Source organism: Misgurnus anguillicaudatus, chromosome 12 (assembly GCF_027580225.2).
Source record: "Misgurnus anguillicaudatus chromosome 12, ASM2758022v2, whole genome shotgun sequence".
NCBI classification, from domain to species: domain Eukaryota; kingdom Metazoa; phylum Chordata; class Actinopteri; order Cypriniformes; family Cobitidae; genus Misgurnus; species Misgurnus anguillicaudatus.
This window is the reverse complement of record NC_073348.2, coordinates 37,267,800-37,285,384: the sequence shown is the minus strand read 5'-3', so window position 1 is coordinate 37,285,384 and position 17,585 is coordinate 37,267,800. Positions and strand designations below refer to the sequence as shown.

The following is a 17,585-nucleotide window of genomic DNA, read 5'->3' as shown; positions in this document are numbered from 1 at the left end:
TTTGCGTCATTTACAAACGCAATTATCTATCTTCTTTGTAACGTTTATGATTTCTGTAGTCTCTTACCGTCAGTTTTCACAGCAGGATTACTAAATTCACGTCAGCCCGCTTCAAACGGCAGGCGCGTGTTTGAGACGTAAAGTTCAACGGGTTTTCCCGCGCGACTGCAGTAGAAATTAAAAAGAAACGACCAAATACCAAACATCAAAAAGTTATGTGAGTCCCCTGTATTATTTTGTGAAACTAACTTTAGGTTTTGATAATATTAATATAGCCTACTATATGTCGTATTATAAAATGTATGCTATAATATAATGTACTCTGTATGACTGTGGCCGTGTCTCAATCCGAAGGCTGCAGCCTCCAAAGGTCGCATTTGCATGCAGCATACGTCATCAAGACGGTTTTATTTCAGAATATAAACTATTATAAATTTTACTATTATTCTTATAATCGTAAATTGATGTAATATGCTTATGAACTGCGAATGTAATGCTCAGTTAACCTAAATAAACCAGGGTTTGATGACGTATGCAGCCTGCATGTGCGACCTCCGAAGGCTGCAGCCTTCAGATACGGCTAATGTGTGTGGGTCCGTCATTGTAAAACAGGGCTATTCAAATCTTACCCTGGAGGGCCAGAGCACTACAGAGTTTAGCTCCAACCCTAATCAAACTTACCCACCTGTGATTGTCTAGTGATCATGAAGACCTTGATTAGCTTAATCAGGTGTGTTTGATCAAGGTTGGAGCTAAACTCTGCAGTGCTTCGGCCCTCCAGGGTAAGATTTGAATAGCCCTGTTGTAAAAGATTGATTTTGATGACGTGTTAAACGTTATACTGCCCTCTATCGGAAAAAAAAGCCATCGCACAATGCTCGAGAAATCAAACACGTCATGAAACGGTTGATAATATTCCAATAACACTTTATTAAAAACAAAAAATCTCACAGTTCGTTCATCGTTAAATTGTATTTTCAGCAATAAATTAAACTTCTATGGCTTCATGTATAACATTTGTAATAGTGTCCGACAACAAAAACGGCTAGCACATTCAACCACACATACAGTATTCATATTTTACCATGACATTCATTTTTTTATAAAAAGGTAAAAATGGTTATATATTACAAACCACATATTTAAAAAAAAAAAAAATAGGCGATATATCTTGATGCCATATGTAAATTTGATCATGAGAGTGCACCGTGGGTTTTGTTATTTGGATGCTGATGATGATGATGTAGGTTTTCAGTCAACAATTGTTGCCTGTGACATCCCTTTCCCAACCCATCAATACAAAACAATATGACAGCTTTTGCTGTTACTCCTCGTGCATGCATACTTGTCTGTTTATTTGCATATGAAACGTGGCATGTAAAGTTGAAATAAAAGTTAAAGAGTTATAAACAGTCACCATTCACAGCTCTTCAATTGTGTGATCAATATATCTCCTATATACATTACAACCAATGTACGTCGAAACAAATGGATTTAATTTCTATTGCATAGTCAAAAATATAAAGTACACTCTCTTGGGTGGATGATTTTGTGTTTTCTTCTTGCAGTCCCTCAGGGTAATTCACATCTCCACTTTAAAACATTCATCAGGCACATAATGTATGATTTGGCTTCGTCCCTTCGGACCGAAAGATTTCTCTATCTGTTGATCTGTTTGGAGATCAATGTTTGGTGTCTGTTTTTGACCAGTGTTGACTGACCTCTGTCAACTCGTGGAGACTCTTGCCGTTGTTGTTGTAAAAGTTATTGTTTTGATGTTTGTGCGCGTATGCCTTCTGGTAAGCAGACGCTGTGGAAAAAAGAAAACGTAAGCGTTATTTTAAGACACATGGGAAAGTTTGCGAATGATCATGTGGTATAATTATGTTGGCTTGACAAAGCCAACATACTGTTCTTCGATCTAAGCTTATTATTATTATTATTATTATTCTTCTGGTCCACACTTTTTCTAACAGTAACTCCTCCTAGAGCTTTCAAGCTACACCCACAAAACTTTACAAAACTTTTAAGACTGGTACGTAGATTTATGCTATATCTTTTCTAACTGATGGGACCTACCGAATTCCTAAACGGGGCGCTCAAACACCCCAAATTTTACATTGACTTAACATTGCGACAAACTTTGACGGGTCATAGCTGCAAGCGAGAAATTTGTAGAAACTTGTGGGTTACCACATTTGAAGAGGCTGGCAGGCTCTGTAAGAACATACATCACATTGGGGTGTAAGTCTCACCCCTGGGGTGTAAGAGGCACCCAAATTTCCCCATTGACTTATAATGGGGCAAGGAACATGCCCATATAAGGGAATAAAAGCGTCCCAGATGGAATATCTTCACTTTAGAGTGTCGTAGAGACATGGGGGTGGGCTCATTTTACTCAGGCATCCAATCAGTCTCTCTGGATCGTCTCATAGCTGTTAAGCCACGCCCCTAGCAACCATTTTTGGGTACCCTAGCAACATCTCCCATAGACTGCCATTATAAAATGCCCAAATGGATATCTTGGATAATTCATGTTAGCATCATGCTAGCTTCATGCTAATTCATGTTAACATCATGTTAGCTTCATGTTAGCATCACGTTAGCTTCATGTTAATTCATGTTAGCATCATGCTAGCTTCATGCTAATTCATGTTAGCATCATGCTAGCTTCATGCTAATTCATGTTAGCATCATGCTACCTTCATGCTAATTCATATTAGCATCATGCTAGCTTCATGCTAATTCATGTTAGCATCATGTTAGCTTCATGCTATTTCATGTTAACATCATGCTAGCTTCATGCTAATTCATGTTAGCATCATGCTAGCTTCATGCTAATTCATGTTAGCATCATGCTAGCTTCATGCTAATTAATGTTAGCATCATGTTAGCTTCATGTTAGCTTCATGCTAATTCATGTTAGCATCATGCTAGCTTCATGCTAATTCATATTAGCATCATGCTAACTTCATGTTAATTCATATTAGCATCATGCTAGCTTCATGCTAATTCATGTTAGCATCATGCTAGCTTCATGCTAATTCATGTTAGCATCATGCTAGCTTCATGCTAATTCATGTTAGCATCATGCTAGCTTCATGCTAACTTCATGCTAATTCATATTAGCATCATGCTAGCTTCATGCTAATTCATATTAGCATCATGCTAGCTTCATGCTAATTCATATTAGCATCATGCTAGCTTCATGCTAATTCATATTAGCATCATGCTAGCTTCATGCTAATTCGTGTTAGCATCATGCTAGCTTCATGCTAATTCGTGTTAGCATCATGCTAGCTTCATGCTAATTCATATTAGCATCATGCTAGCTTCATGCTAATTCATGTTAGCATCATGCTAGCTTCATGCTAATTCATGTTAGCATCATGTTAGCTTCATGCTAATTCATGTTAGCATCATGTTAGCTTCATGCTAATTCATGTTAGCTTCATGCTAATTCATGTTAGCATCATGCTAGCTTCATGCTAATTCATGTTAGCATCATGCTAGCTTCATGCTAATTCATGTTAGCATCATGTTAGCTTCATGCTAATTCATGTTAGCATCATGCTAGCTTCATGCTATTTCATGTTAGCATCATGCTATCTTCATGCTAATCATGCTAACTTGATGCTAGCTTCTTGTTAATCATGTTAGCTTCATGCTAGCTTTAGGCTAATCATGCTAGCTTCATGCTAAATCAGGCTAGCTTCATACTTAAACATACTAACAGCCAGATAGCCTACTAAACTATACATCTGTCAAACCTTTTTAAACGTACAGGCTACGCTTTGTCAAGCCAACATAAAGTTTGTCAACAAACTTTTCTATCTAGTTTCATTTAGCAATTTCTGCACCATCAGAGGAACTAAACAGGATCTGTTTACATTTTGCATTTATGCATTTGTATACATTTGCATTGATGCATTTGGCAGATGCTTTTTCCCAAAAAACGACTTATAGTGCATAGACAACATACATTTGTATCAATATGTGCATTCAATAGGACTTAATGGCAGCATCATTTTTGAGTTACAGTAAGTAACCACATGGAAAACGTATTAAATAAAAACTTAAATAATTTAATGAAATACGTACGATTTAAGCATGTGATTTTGGGCGTCTCCCAGTTGCCGTCCTCTCTGCATCTGATGGTGGGTACGTGTCTCTGAATGAAGCCTTTCTTGCAATGGTATCTCACCAGCGAGTTCACCTCGTAGCGTGGCTTCAAGCTGCCGTACATATGGGTGTCCTTCATGACAGGAGGCTGACCGCAGGACACTGCATGAGAGACAGATAGAGGTTAAACACAATGAGCTCACAGTCGGCAGCGAGAGACACTAACACCTGGTTGAGTTGGACGCCTCACCTGTGCCCTTCTTGCAGGTGAAGGTCAGGTGGTAATTACACGGCACATCGTTCCACTGCCCGTTTTCGTGCCAAATCATCACCACGCAGTCTTCGCCCGCAGAGAAGAAGTTGTCTGGCTGACCCTCTCTCCAGTTCTCATATTGCTACAGCAGACAAAAAGAAGTCTGGTGAATTTATCAAGCATCATAGTCAGTGCACAAAAAAGAGGGTGATAGAAAACTGGTTGTGCAACACAGCAAGTGCCCACACGAGGGCGCAAAGATCAAACCTATAAAAGCAAAAAAGCACAAATCTGGCAGGGTAACATGGGACTTTCCTTCATAAAAAAAAAAGGGATGGTGGGTTATTGAAACGTAATATATTTCCTTTGCAATGCATACAAGAACTTTTTGTCAGGATCAACATGTGAAGATGAATTATTTATGCACATCGTATACTGTATATTAAACCAATTATTTTTAAACTGTAAAGTGATTGCAACAAAGACATAAATGAGCCCTCTGTACTTGTGTGGCTATTTAATGTGTAACAGTATTGCTTGTTGTACAATTTTACAATTCAACATATTTGTAGTATGCATGCACTGTATACAGGGTGCAGTGTGCTATTTTTGTGTGCATGAAACACTTAAAATTAATACTTTTATGTATTAATGATTTTCAAGAAAAAAATGTTCTAAAAATATCTAAAAATTCTTAAATTAAGATGCTTTTTCTTGATGAGCAAAACGACCCAAGAAAACAAGTCCAGCTCCCAGACAAAAAATATCAAATTTAAATGATTAAGTGATTTTAAGTGCATAAAACAAGCAAAAAATCTGCCAATTGGGTAAGAAAAAAATTCTTGATTTTTTTCTTGAATATAGTGTTTAAGAAAAATGTTCAAGATTTTTTGCTTACCACATTGGCAGATTTTTTGCTTGTTTTATGCACAAAATCACTTAAATGTTATATTTTTGGTCTAAAAACTAGACTTATTTTCTTGGGTCGTTTCGCTCATCAAAAAAAATACATCTTAATATAAGAATTTTTAGATTTTTTGCACCATCAGATTCCACATTTTTAAATAGTTGTATCTCGGCCAAATATTATTATGTCCACTAACAAACCATACATCAATGGAAAGCTTATTTCAATTTATTTTTCAATTCTGCTTTTAGATTATGTATTAATCTCAATTAAAAATATGTACCCTTGTGACTGGTTTTGTGGTCACAAAACTGTATTTGGTATAACTCAGACTGATAGATACCTGTAAACTACAGCAAGAAACATGATCTGAATCATATAAGCTCACATGACTTTCTTGCTTAGTATTTTTGTCTTGTTTTAAGTACAAATATCTTTCTCGATGAGCAAAATTACCAAATTTTTGTTTAAATTTAAGTGAATTTGTGCTTTAAACAAGCAAAAAAAATCTACCAATAGGGTAAAAAAAACTTTCAAAAATTTTCTTAATTCTAGAAATATTCACAAAAAATTCCTTACCACATTGGGAGGTTTTTTTTTGCTCGTTTAAAGCACAAATTCACTTAAATTGTATATTTTTTTGTCTAAAAACTAGACTTATTTTCGCTGAAGAATTTTTAGATATTTGTACTAAAAACAAGACAAAAATACTAAGTAAGAAAGTCATTTTTTGCTGTGCTTGGTTTACAACAAATAACCGTTTGTTAGTCATTACAGCACACAGACACAGTGTGCTTACTGTAGACTCTAGATCAAAACACCTGCACCTGGCCATCACCTGCATCACAGGTGTGCACCTATGGAATGAAGATAATAAGGTTGAAAATGAATTTAGTCTTACCATAGGGTTTCTGTCGGTCCAGCGGAAATCATTATCAAACATTTTATCATTTAGCCCAATCCACTGGTAGTCATGTCCCAAACCTAGCAAGAAAAAAATAACAAAGTAAATTAGTGTTTAATTCTTGCACTGAATGCCAGAAAAATCAACTTTGAATCTTATTTAATAGATGTTTAATCATTATAATTAATGTAATTAAGCTACTTAAAGTAAGTTGATGGAGCATCATTTGAAGTGGCCTTTCTAGATAACCTGGCTGAAGTGGTAATAGCGGGAAATTGCGTGACGCAAACAAATCGCTTTAGTGCCTCAAGCAGCTGAGGGGAGGTTTGTTTAGTTTAGAGTCAAGATCAACGTCAAGCTTTCGCAACATGACTAAAGCATCGTTCAATCTGTCCTAAAGACCGGCTGCTGGTTTTGCACCCCACTGAGCATTGCTTGCGCACCGCAAAAGGTCATGGGTTTGATACTATACTGATACAAATGTATACCTTGCAATGCACTGTAAGTCGCTTTAGATACAAGCGTCTGTCAAATGCATAAATGTAAATCATTAAGTATCATACTTGGGGGTTTGATTGAGCCACTAATAGCACAAGCAATAGTGACGTTTCCGAATATCACATTGGATGTGGTTGTTTAAAGGTGCAGTGTGTAACTTTTAGAAGCATCTAATGACAGAAATGCAATATTATGTGTATAAAGACCTTACATTATGAACTGTTTTGTGTTTATTATCTTAGAATAAGCAGTTTTTCTCTCCATACACTGCGGGTCCCCTTACACGAAAGACGCCATTTTGTGCCACCATGTTTCTACAGTAGCCCTTAACGGACAAACTGGTGTAGCACGCGTTTTGTCACTACTGTATTTTGTCACTAAACATGTTTGTCCTGTGGTGACTACCGTAGCTTCTCTATGCATTTCGGTGAACGGTGGACTAAACTGTTGGTTGCAATTCACAATCTCACAGCTAGATGCTGCTGAAATCTACACACTGCACCTTTAAATGGTAAACTTACGATTTACAAAGGTCTGCTCCTCCTGAGATAGGACGCTGGTGAGATGTCCACCCTGAATACGGCACTCTCTCTCTGCCGCTTCCCATGTACGCCGCTGTGTAAAGTACTTATAGCAGTGACTCTGAAACTTGGACCAGCCGTAGTCGCAATGTTGGGTATCTGAAAATTTGGATGCATAAATTAAATGACATAGATAAACAAGAATGCATATAGCAAGGATGCAAAGAGGAAGATAATATCAGAGCTTATATCTCCACTTCGTTTTGCATTTACCAGCCTGGATTTCACAGACATGGTCACATATATATATATATAAAAAAACACTTTAGTGTAGACACTAAGAAAGTCTTTTTGTAAATAAAGCACAAACGTAAGCCATTTTCTTCTGCATTTTCCATAAACGAAGTCTTTCAGATCGAGTATAAATGGGTTGTTGCGGTCTGTATCGCGGACACACAGAAGCGCGTCTGTTCTGAGCTCCGGCAATAATCGGGTTAACCTGGTTCTGAGAACTTTTCATTTGACGACATACAATGAAGATCATCAACATTATGCTTGGACCGAAGCCCCCCAGAGACCCCGGCTCTCAGTGTGAAAGCTAAATGCAAACAATGACATCTAATGAGGGTGGAAAGAAAACAGCAGTGAAAGAGGCCAAGTAAATCATTTCAGACGCACGACCCACAGTTCTGTTTTCTTTCACTGATTGCTCTCATTTAAAGCCTCTTTTGTCCTTTGCCCTCAATATCCAGTAGATCCTTATTACAGCAGAATTGCTCTCATTATAGCAGTTAATGGACGTCAATGCGCAGAGAAGTCAAGTGCTGTAAACTGTAAAGTAAATTGCTAATGTTTTCAAACAAAGGGTCCAAATTTGTTCTAGATATCTGAGATTAGGAGTGCAATGTAGATAGTAGTATAATATATCTTTTATCAGGTTGTAATTCAGAATTACATTAGATTTCTGACTGATGGGGTAAAATGCTTGAATGCTTTGCAATGACCTGATGATTAACACGTACTTATACTTTTTTTTTGCAAAATAACCATAATACAATACAGTAATACCCAATTTAAAGCATCAGATATCAACCTGAATGTGTGAATTATGCAAAAAAAAAGTTATTTTCAACCCAGCATTGTTTTAAAAAGGAATAAACCCCCAAGAAAATTTATGACAAAACAATCTCAAACAAAACATATTAAAGGGACACTCCACTATTTTGAAAATATGTTAATTTTCCAGCTCCCCTAGAGTTAAACATTTGATTTTTGCAGTTTTGGAATTCATTCAGCCGATCTCCGGGTCTGGCGCTGGCACTTTTGGCGTGGCTTGGCGTGGTCCATTGAGTCTGATTAGACCATTAGCATCATGCTAAAAATAACCAAAGAGTTTAGATACTTTTCCTATTTAAAACAGCAGGCTCAATGATATTAATCAGTGCCGGAAAATTTTTGGGCACTGCATAATATCATTGCGCCTCCTGCAGCCATGTTACGGCAGCAAAGTCCTTGATATTTTCCATATCTGCCTGGAAAATCGCATCTTTTAATTTTTCGTCTGAAAAATATCGAAAGTCTTTGGTTATTTTTTAGGCCGATGATAATGGTCTAATCAGATTCAATGGATTATGCTAAGCTATGCTAAAAGTGCTAGCGCCAGACCCAGAGATCGGCTGAATGGATTCCAAAACGGTAAAAATCAAATGTTCAACTACAGGGGAGCCGGAAAATGAGCCTACCTTCCAAAAAAAGTGGAGTGTCCCTTTAAACGATACATAATGTATGATCAATGTATGTATTTTATAAAATTTCATAAAAATGGGGCCCCCTTGGCACTAGGGATGCACCGATATGGAAATTTTGACCGATAACCGATAACTCTTTATATTTGGGGGCCGATAACCGATATATATATAGGCTGATAAATATTCATATTATTTTCATAATGAAAAACTCCCAGACCGCGGACATCTTGTCTTTACGCTAGACTAGTATACTCTTCTTAAGCCCGCAACACGTGTTATCTTTGTGCTATGTCACAGAAAGCACCAATCAAAACTTCACATGGCCAGCAATGAGCAAGTGAAGTGGTTCAACAAACCAAAATAATCCATCATTTATCGGCTCTCATTTATCGGCCTCATTTTGCTATCAGACCGATAATATTAAAATAAGCAGTTATCGGCCGATAACGATATGTCAGCCGATATATCGTCCATCCCTACTTGGCACCATCTCACAATCCCCAAGGGTTTAAGCACCACTGGAATAAATAAACCCAGAAAATGTTTCTATTTGACCCAACAATGGGCCAAAACAACCCAGCATTCTGGGTTGAAACAACCCAGCATAGGTCAAACCACAGACCAACGGGTTGGGTTCGTCCCTTTTTTGACCCAATACCTTTTTAAAAAAAAATGCTGGGTTGTCAAAAAAAGGACAAACCCAAACTTTGGGTTATAAATTAATCCATGCTGGGATGTTTAAGCCCAAAATGCTAGGTTGTTTTAACCCATGGCTGGGTGAAATATGGGGGTTTTCTGGGTTTATTTAACCCAATGGCTGTTTTTTTTACCTGGCTGGCATTATTTAGAATTTATTTTATTAATATTCATCACATTATTTCATAAAGTAATGGATTTGGACTTATTACTTCTCTTGTACTCTTCTTTAGACTTCTCATGTACTCTCTCATAAATCAAAGAGCTGTTGTTCCTCCCTTTTGTAAGAACCATTGTGGGCTAAACAGTATGCTTTCATAAAGAAACTTTCATATGTGAAGAACCTTTCTGTTTCCTTCTAAGAACCTTTGACTGAATAGTTCTTTGGGGAACCAAAAATGGTTCTTCTATATGGCATCACTGTGAAGAACCTTCAGTAGAACCTGTGTATGTGGTTGAGGTTGGTCAACTGATTTAATCCTCTGACTGTAGTAAACTACATGTGGTAAACTATGTTTAAATGTTTAACTATGTTGTAAGGTATTGTTTAAATGTTCAATGACGCAACAAAAACTTACTGAAGATAACTACAGAACCGAGTTCTGCTGTTCTGATCTTCTGAATTTGAAGCCTGAGAAAACAGATGTTCTCAGAGGTAATGTTTATGCATGTGTGTGGAGAAGATTAGCTCTGCTGACTAATGTCAGCAATATTTGGATGAAGCTGGAACCAATCCATTTAGGGACCAACACCCTAGTGAGCATAAACGTCTAGTCCTGAGAAGGTTAATAGCGCTCTTCACAAAGCAATTTTCCAAGATGGCTCACATACGCAAGTCCTCCGATTACTTTCATTGTGGAAAACTAGAGTCCTGTCACAAGAATTACCCTGAATGAGATGGAGGCGTGCGTATGGGAGTTTCTACAAAATTCCCAAAGTGGCGTAGAGATTATGGACCCTTCAAGAGGTCTGGAGTTTGACACAGTGATGTATTAAAAGATTTCAGATGCTGTCATGGAGAAGACCCTTGCGGGGGCTCTATGAATAAGGGGGCCATCACCTTTCAGAGAGTGAACAACCAAGACGGGCCAAGAAACCCAGTCAAAATTAGTCCCAGACAGTCCTGCCATACTGTACGTCATCACAGCAGAGCGACTGGACTTCATTATCCTCAAACACTGCGCAATATCCACAGCCATGTGAAAAACGTTACTTAATATTTTCTCTTCTCTCTTTATAAAGGGTTATTTGTCATAATACAAGCCACAATAGAAGGTCCAAAGGGATGTTCCCATGTTTGAAGTTCTTTAAAGTAATTCAAAGGCTATACATGCATTTTAGATGGACAATGGGCACTGACAGTAAAATGAGGCTCTCAGTCCACATCAAATATATTTTGCATATGCACATGTATGTGATTTTGCAACTAACATAGGATTTTCTTTTATCCTACACAAATTTAAAAAATACTACATATGGTTCTTCACAGCGATGCCATAGAAAAAACATTCAGTTAAAGCTTCTTAAGAGAACCATTTCTTTACATTTTATAGTCTAAAGAACACAGAGTTTATAGTTTAGTTTCCAGAGTATTACCATAACACTTAAACATCTTAGGATAAAACATGTCACAGTCCTGTCTTCCCTGTTTCCCCTGTCCAGGTCTCTTATTTTGAAATTCTTATGTTTTGTAGTCTATTGTAGTTCTTTTGTTTTATTGGTCCTAGTTCATTTCCCACCTCTGTATAAAAATTCCTTGTGTTCTCTTGTTCTTGGTTGGTTATTGTTTGATGTTATATGTTCTCCTGTCTGGTTCTCATTGTTACCTGTCTTGTTATTTATATTTTACTCATAAAATGCTGTTAGTGACGTTTAGTGATGTTTCGGGTCTTTATGGCTCTTCATCAGACTAACTAAGACAAAACGTCACTAAATAAAATCATGTAAATAGGGAGCTCTTCGCTGTGTGGATCTTTCCTTTATTATTTGTCAGTAAATGAAATGCATTTTTTTCACAAATGTCACTTAAGGCATGTCATTGATATTTGACAAAATGTATGGTCTTTCGCTGCAAAACCCACTCAGTGCATGCAAAAATCTGTTCTTCATTTTTTTCCAGTCCAGTATTCACTGTCCTTTCTGAATAAAGGTAAAAGGCTCAGAAATTTACTACTAATATATTCGTTAAACCTCCTTTAACCAGTTAAAAAACTCTAGCACTTTGACGTACGTGCTCCACTGTTCATTCAATTCTTCTTCTGTGCACTTAGAGGACTTTGCTGAAAATGTAACGCCAACAACGCAATATTTCTGAATGGCCTGAGGCCAGGATTAAGCAGATTTGAAGTGAAAGTATTTGCTGAGCATTCAGTCAATATCATTATCAGTTTTTGATGGAGGTGGCATTAAGCAGCTTTCGCATCTGAGCTCTTCAAATATTTTTGCAAAAACTATATATTTCTATATTCACATTTAAATATATGAGTCAAAACACAAAACTTTCAGTTGAAATATATATTAAAATGTAAATCAGGGCCTTTATTACATTAGGAGAGCAACCAAAAAATATTACACCCATTTATAATGGCAGTTGCAACACTGCTGTAAAAACAACAGTATGCAAAGTAGGCGTCATTTTTCTGTGTTAATAAACACACCACAGATCACTTCACTTGGTCCTTCTTTTCTCATTTGAGAATAATGTTAGAGAAGTAGAGCTGGGCAAAAAATCGCCCTGCAATTCTCATGCGTGTATCATCAGTAAAGCCGTTTCAGTGACTAGTAGCAAATCGTCATCACCCGCCTTCAGATGGAACGGCATCCACCACACAAAGCCGCACCCCACAGAGAAGCTAAGCAAAATCGCGTTCACAATCAGAGATGATCTTCCACGATTATGAACACGGTTTTGCCCAGCCTTCAGTGAAACACGGCTCCGTGTAGCAAATGCTGCACCATCTGAAAGCAGGTGATGGCCATTCACAACCAATCACCGAGCCGGCTCCACTGATGAGACGCATAAGTCTCAGTTTTTTTTTCCGCCAGCTTATAGAGAAGTTGTGAATTTGAAGATGTATAACTTGCAGATAGTACTGCTGTTCTGTCTGTGATACAACTTATTGTCCATGTTGCCAGCAGGCCTATAGCAGTATTGTGTTTTGACTCATATTATCCCACTTTATTCTGTATTAGAAATGATTTCATACCTTGTTCACAGAGAGCTCCAAAATAGCTGGGCAGACAGACACATGAAAAGGAGTTTGGCCCATCAATGCAAGTAGCTCCATTATGGCAAGGGTTTGTCTGGCATTCATCAATGTCTGCAGTTAAATAAGAATACATGCATGTTATATAAGCAGCAGTGGGCTAAATAGTGTCACTAAATTTTGATAATTTTCTCTACGCACCAATTTCACAATGTCCTCCGCTAAATCCCAGCATGCAGACGCAAAAGTTTCCTCTGTCAATAGAGTAGCAAGTTCCACCATTTTCACACATATTGACCGAGCAATGCTGGAGGTCTGAAATAAGAAGCAGACATTTACAGTATTATTTTAGTAAACCTCAGAATGAGAACTGTGGTAAAGATTTCCTATACTAGAAATGAAATTTAATAAGATTATGTGATACTGTACCTTGTAAATCAACACTGCTGCTCTCTAAAGTGTAGCTGACATCAGTCCAAGACTCTGGTTGACTTGTGGTAAGCTCTTTTCTTGGTTGTGGTTGTGACTCTACCATGGAAGGACCTCCTGCATTTTCATAATCTAAATCTTCTGTGAATGGCACGGTTGTTGGAGATTTGATGGTAGTGAGGTCTTCTGTAACCACTTTTTCATCCAAGATCTGGACGGATTCAAGCAGTCCTTCAGAAACATCTGCGATGGAAGGACTGGAAACTGGAATAGATGATGTGAGAGGTTTCTCTGTGGAGTAATCATCTTGTTTTGTCTCCTCTGATGTCTTCACTGAGGCTGTTGCCTCCTCTGAAGGGGGCAGTGATGATGTTGTCTCCTCTAACGTCTGCATCTTGGTGATTGTCTCTTCTGACGTCTCGTCTAACATGTTTGTCTCCTCTGGTGTCTTCACTGAGGTTGTTGTGTCCTCTGAAGTCTGCACTAACGTTGTTGTGTCTTCTGAAGTCTGCTCCAAGGTTTTTGTCTCATCTGATGGTGGAACTGAGGCTATTTCTGATTTTGTCTCCTCTGAAGTCTCCTCTAACTTGTTTGTCTCTTCTAATGTCTTCACAGTGGTTGTTGTCTCTTCTAAAGTTTGCATTGAGGTGGTTGTCTCTTCTGACATCTTCACTGAGGTTGTTGTGTCCTCTAAAGTCTGCATTGAGGTGGTGGTCTCTTCTGACATCTTCACGAAGGTTTCTGTCGCCTCTGATCCTGACGACTCCACTAACGTGTCTGTCTCCTCTGGTGTCATCACTGAGGTTTTTGTCTCCTCTGTAGTCCGCACTAGGGTGTCTGTCTCATTTGATGCCTTAACTGAGGTGCTTGTCTCATCTGGTGTCTTCACTCTGGTTGTTGTCTCCTCTGGTGTCTTTACTGTGGTTGTTGTCTCCTCTGATGCCTGCACTGAGGCAGTTGTCTCCTCTAAAGTCCGCATCGAGGTGGTGGTCTCTTCTGACATCTTCACGAAGGTTTCTGTCGCCTCTGATCCTGACGACTCCACTAACGTGTCTGTCTCCTCTGGTGTCATCACTGAGGTTTTTGTCTCCTCTGTAGTCCGCACTAGGGTGTCTGTCTCATTTGATGCCTTAACTGAGGTGCTTGTCTCATCTGGTGTCTTCACTGTGGTTGTTGTCTCCTCTGGTGTCTTCACTGTGGTTGTTGTCTCCTCTGATGCCTGCACTGAGGTGTTTGCCTCCTCCTCTTCTGGTGTCTGCCCTGAGCCTGTAGTATCCTCTGAAGTCTGTACTGAGGTGTTTGCCTCCTTCTCCTCTGGTGTCTTCACTGTGGTTGTTGTCTCCTCTGGTGTCTTCACTGTAGTTGTTTTCTCCTCTGATGCCTGCACTAAGGTGTTTGCCTCCTCCTCCTCTGGTGTCTGCCCTGAGCTTGTAATATCCTCTGAAGTCTCTACTGAGGTAGTTGTCTCTCCTGAAGGTACTGCTTGGATAAGAACCGTTTCCTGTGAGGAAATTGCTTCAGGAGCATCAGTTGGGATTGCGGTCACTGAACTTAGGGTTGACAACATGGGTGTCGTCTGTGTTTGAGTAGAACCAAAACTCAACAATGTCATGTCTTCTCCAGAACCCTCAAGTCCTTTTTTATCATCATCAGTTGTGGCGATCTTTGTTTCTTCAGTTTGTTGAATAGGAAGAGACGCAGCAGTAGAAGCAAGGAGAGGATCCTTTGTGAACACTTCGCCCGGCCGATCGCCAGAGCCCATGTCCTCAGTAATAGTGAAAATGCTGGTTGTGTAATTTTCGATTTCAGGCACTAACAAACGACTAGTTGTCTCCTTGTTTTCGCTCTGAGATTCGTTGGTAAAGGCAGAACCTTCTTCGGAGACTCCCTCTATTTCAGGAGACAATACCACACTGGGTTCTGTAGTGGACATGGCCAAACTAATAGGTTGTTGTTGCACTTCAGTAACAGTGCTAATTGTGAAGCTATGAGAAGAAAGAGTAGAAGCTGGTGATGATGTTGGATCTTTCACTTCGTCAGTTGGATATAAATCTTGTCCTGAGCCATCTTCTTCAGCTGAAGTCGATCCCTCAAAATCTTCTGCATCTGGGTGCTTTTTTACATCAACAGCGCCAGCTTCTGATGGTTCTGCATTACTTTGAAATGTGGGAGAAGGTCCCTTAGTGAAGCACTCTACGTTAAATTTCTCTGTAGTCTTTTCCGGTTCACCAATTTCTGTCTCATCAGTAGCCACTACATCTGGACCTTGAAATTTCCTTGTTGGGAACACATCATCCGCAGAACCTTCTGTGGTATTAAGATCTTCATCATCATCTGGCCGCATACCGGAACCACCTTCAGACATTGGCATGCTAACTGTTGCAGCCTCTGAGGACTTCTCATGGGTTGGGGATTTGGTTGTATATAGGAGTGACTCTGTCTCGGGTATAATTTTAGAGCTTTCTGTCGTTGTGATATGGGGATCGAATGGGCTTCCCTCCGTTGAGACAGATTCCTCAATCTCAGATGTGATGCTCTCCGCCTCCTCTGTAGTCACGTCTATCTCGTAATCATGGAGGGTTTTTTCTGTTGGTGGGATAGCGGTATCAAACTGGTCTCCTCTAGCCTCCTGAGTTTGTTCAGTGTCCGGTTTCAAAGTCAGCTCGTATTTTCCATTGATGAAACTTAGTTCTGGAGTGATGTTAACAGAAGTTGTCTCGACATCTCCGCTGGCCAGAGGAGACTCATTTTCACCAGATGCAAGAGGTACTTGGGGAAAGCTCCCTGGTTCTTCGATGAATTTTAGAACATCTACAATTGGAATCAGAACAGAGAAATGACATAATGCAAACAAATTTAAACTAAGTATTTTATTAACTTTTAATAGCTTAGAAACTGCCATGATTGGCAAACTTTATAGCTTTGAAGGAAATATGTCTTATTCCATATTCCATTTAGTGATACATCCCAAAGAGACCATAAAGTCAAAAAGTTTTTATATTGCAAAATATGGTATAATATTAATAAAATGTCAGTCTAAAAACCTTTTTCATTTTGAAACTTTAATTTCGAACTAAAGTGATTCCAGCTACTGGCACATTAGCTGGGTTTCCATCACCCTGATTTTATGCACATTTTGAAGTATCGCATCACAAATGTGTGATAGAAATGCCAAATTTCTTAATTTGCAAAAAAGTATTACACTCCCTTGAGGTGGTTTTTGACTTATGCGAAAATGGGTTAATGTGAATAAACCCACGTGACTGATCGACTAGCTGTATCAGCTGATGTTGTCTTTTTTCCATATATGGGTCTCGACGATGCATAATGCCCTTGCATTATGCATTCAGTTTGGCAATTATAAGGTTGACTGCTAGTAAATGTATTACTTGCCCAATTGTAACTAAATGCTGTCCCATGCCTTGTTTTATTTACTGTTTGTTACTAGGTTACCAATACCACCATCATTTGCTCGAACAACTTGATGGAAACGCACCTAATGCGCATTTGTTTGTTTTCCTTTTTTTGCAAATTTTGAAGATTCGCTCCACATTTGGATGGAAACCCAACTATTGGCTGTATTGAACACAGATCTTCAATAATAGTTTTTCCCGTGGTGCACACGCACGTAACATGGTAACCTGATCTGCAGACTGGCTGAAGTAAGGGAAAGTAATTAACTCAGTGTGATTACACCGCTGATTGATGTTTTAAGGGGCTTTGCCATTTGACCCTGGAGGTATTTGTCTGTGGCTTCAAGAGCTACGTTCTCCCCGTCTTTCTCACAGTCGACGGCCCTGATGTTTAACAAGAGCAAAATGCCCCTTTAACCGTATCAAATGGTTTAAATGGGTCAACCGATTAATGTAGATTTACTGGACCTACAAGACAGGAACACCAACTGCATCTATTTACAGAAGTTTATCAACATCATCTCTCACTCCAGCAACACTGGGAGTCAATTAAGGTCCTGGGAAAGCATGGAAGGCCGGTTTCCCTTCTTCTCTGGATGCGGGCAGAACCTCTGGCATTCCTTTATTTATGGTTTATATAAAGATTTGGCACAAACCAGCCATCTATGCAAGATCCAGGTCTGATGTTTGCTTGACAGCAGTGGGCAGTTGGACACAGCCAAGCCTGACCTCACTCATTTTTATCTTACCGTTTCCTAAAATCAGTCCGTCATTTACAACATGCTGCTTTGGACCAACAACAATCACAGGGGAACAATAGTGCAGCAAAAATCAAAAGGATGAAGTTTAGGATTAGTTTTTATCATTTCCTTGCCTAGACACATCAGT

At 38.9% G+C, this 17,585-nt stretch overlaps 1 protein-coding gene and 2 long non-coding RNA genes across 9 annotated transcripts in view; 1 reads left to right on the top strand and 2 right to left on the bottom strand.

Annotated features, from left to right (window-relative positions):
• LOC129446543 (uncharacterized) overlaps nt 1-192 on the bottom strand; it is a 60,830-nt gene extending 60,638 nt beyond the window's left edge. For all 6 annotated transcript variants that reach the window (XR_012372648.1, XR_012372647.1, XR_012372649.1 and 3 more), the window contains exon 1: nt 68-192. This is a non-coding gene — a long non-coding RNA (uncharacterized lncRNA). The remainder of the gene's footprint in view (nt 1-67) is intronic.
• LOC129446544 (uncharacterized) overlaps nt 155-17,585 on the top strand; it is a 39,984-nt gene continuing 22,553 nt past the window's right edge. Inside the window, exon 1 of one of the 2 annotated variants that reach the window (XR_008645210.2) lies at nt 155-217. This is a non-coding gene — a long non-coding RNA (uncharacterized lncRNA). Of the gene's footprint in view, nt 218-4,401; nt 4,542-17,585 lie in introns of those variants that run through there. The other variant, XR_012372653.1, reaches the window with a different exon arrangement.
• Nucleotides 911-17,585, bottom strand: part of vcanb (versican b) — a 32,560-nt gene continuing 15,885 nt past the window's right edge. The window contains exons 8-15 of the mRNA XM_055207683.2: nt 13,285-16,095; nt 13,057-13,170; nt 12,856-12,969; nt 7,206-7,364; nt 6,184-6,266; nt 4,373-4,517; nt 4,102-4,284; nt 911-1,810 (exon numbers count right to left, since the gene is read on the bottom strand). Of these exons, the coding sequence (XP_055063658.2) occupies nt 1,683-1,810; nt 4,102-4,284; nt 4,373-4,517; nt 6,184-6,266; nt 7,206-7,364; nt 12,856-12,969; nt 13,057-13,170; nt 13,285-16,095 (3,737 nt within the window). The 3' untranslated portion in view covers nt 911-1,682. The remainder of the gene's footprint in view (nt 1,811-4,101; nt 4,285-4,372; nt 4,518-6,183; nt 6,267-7,205; nt 7,365-12,855; nt 12,970-13,056; nt 13,171-13,284; nt 16,096-17,585) is intronic.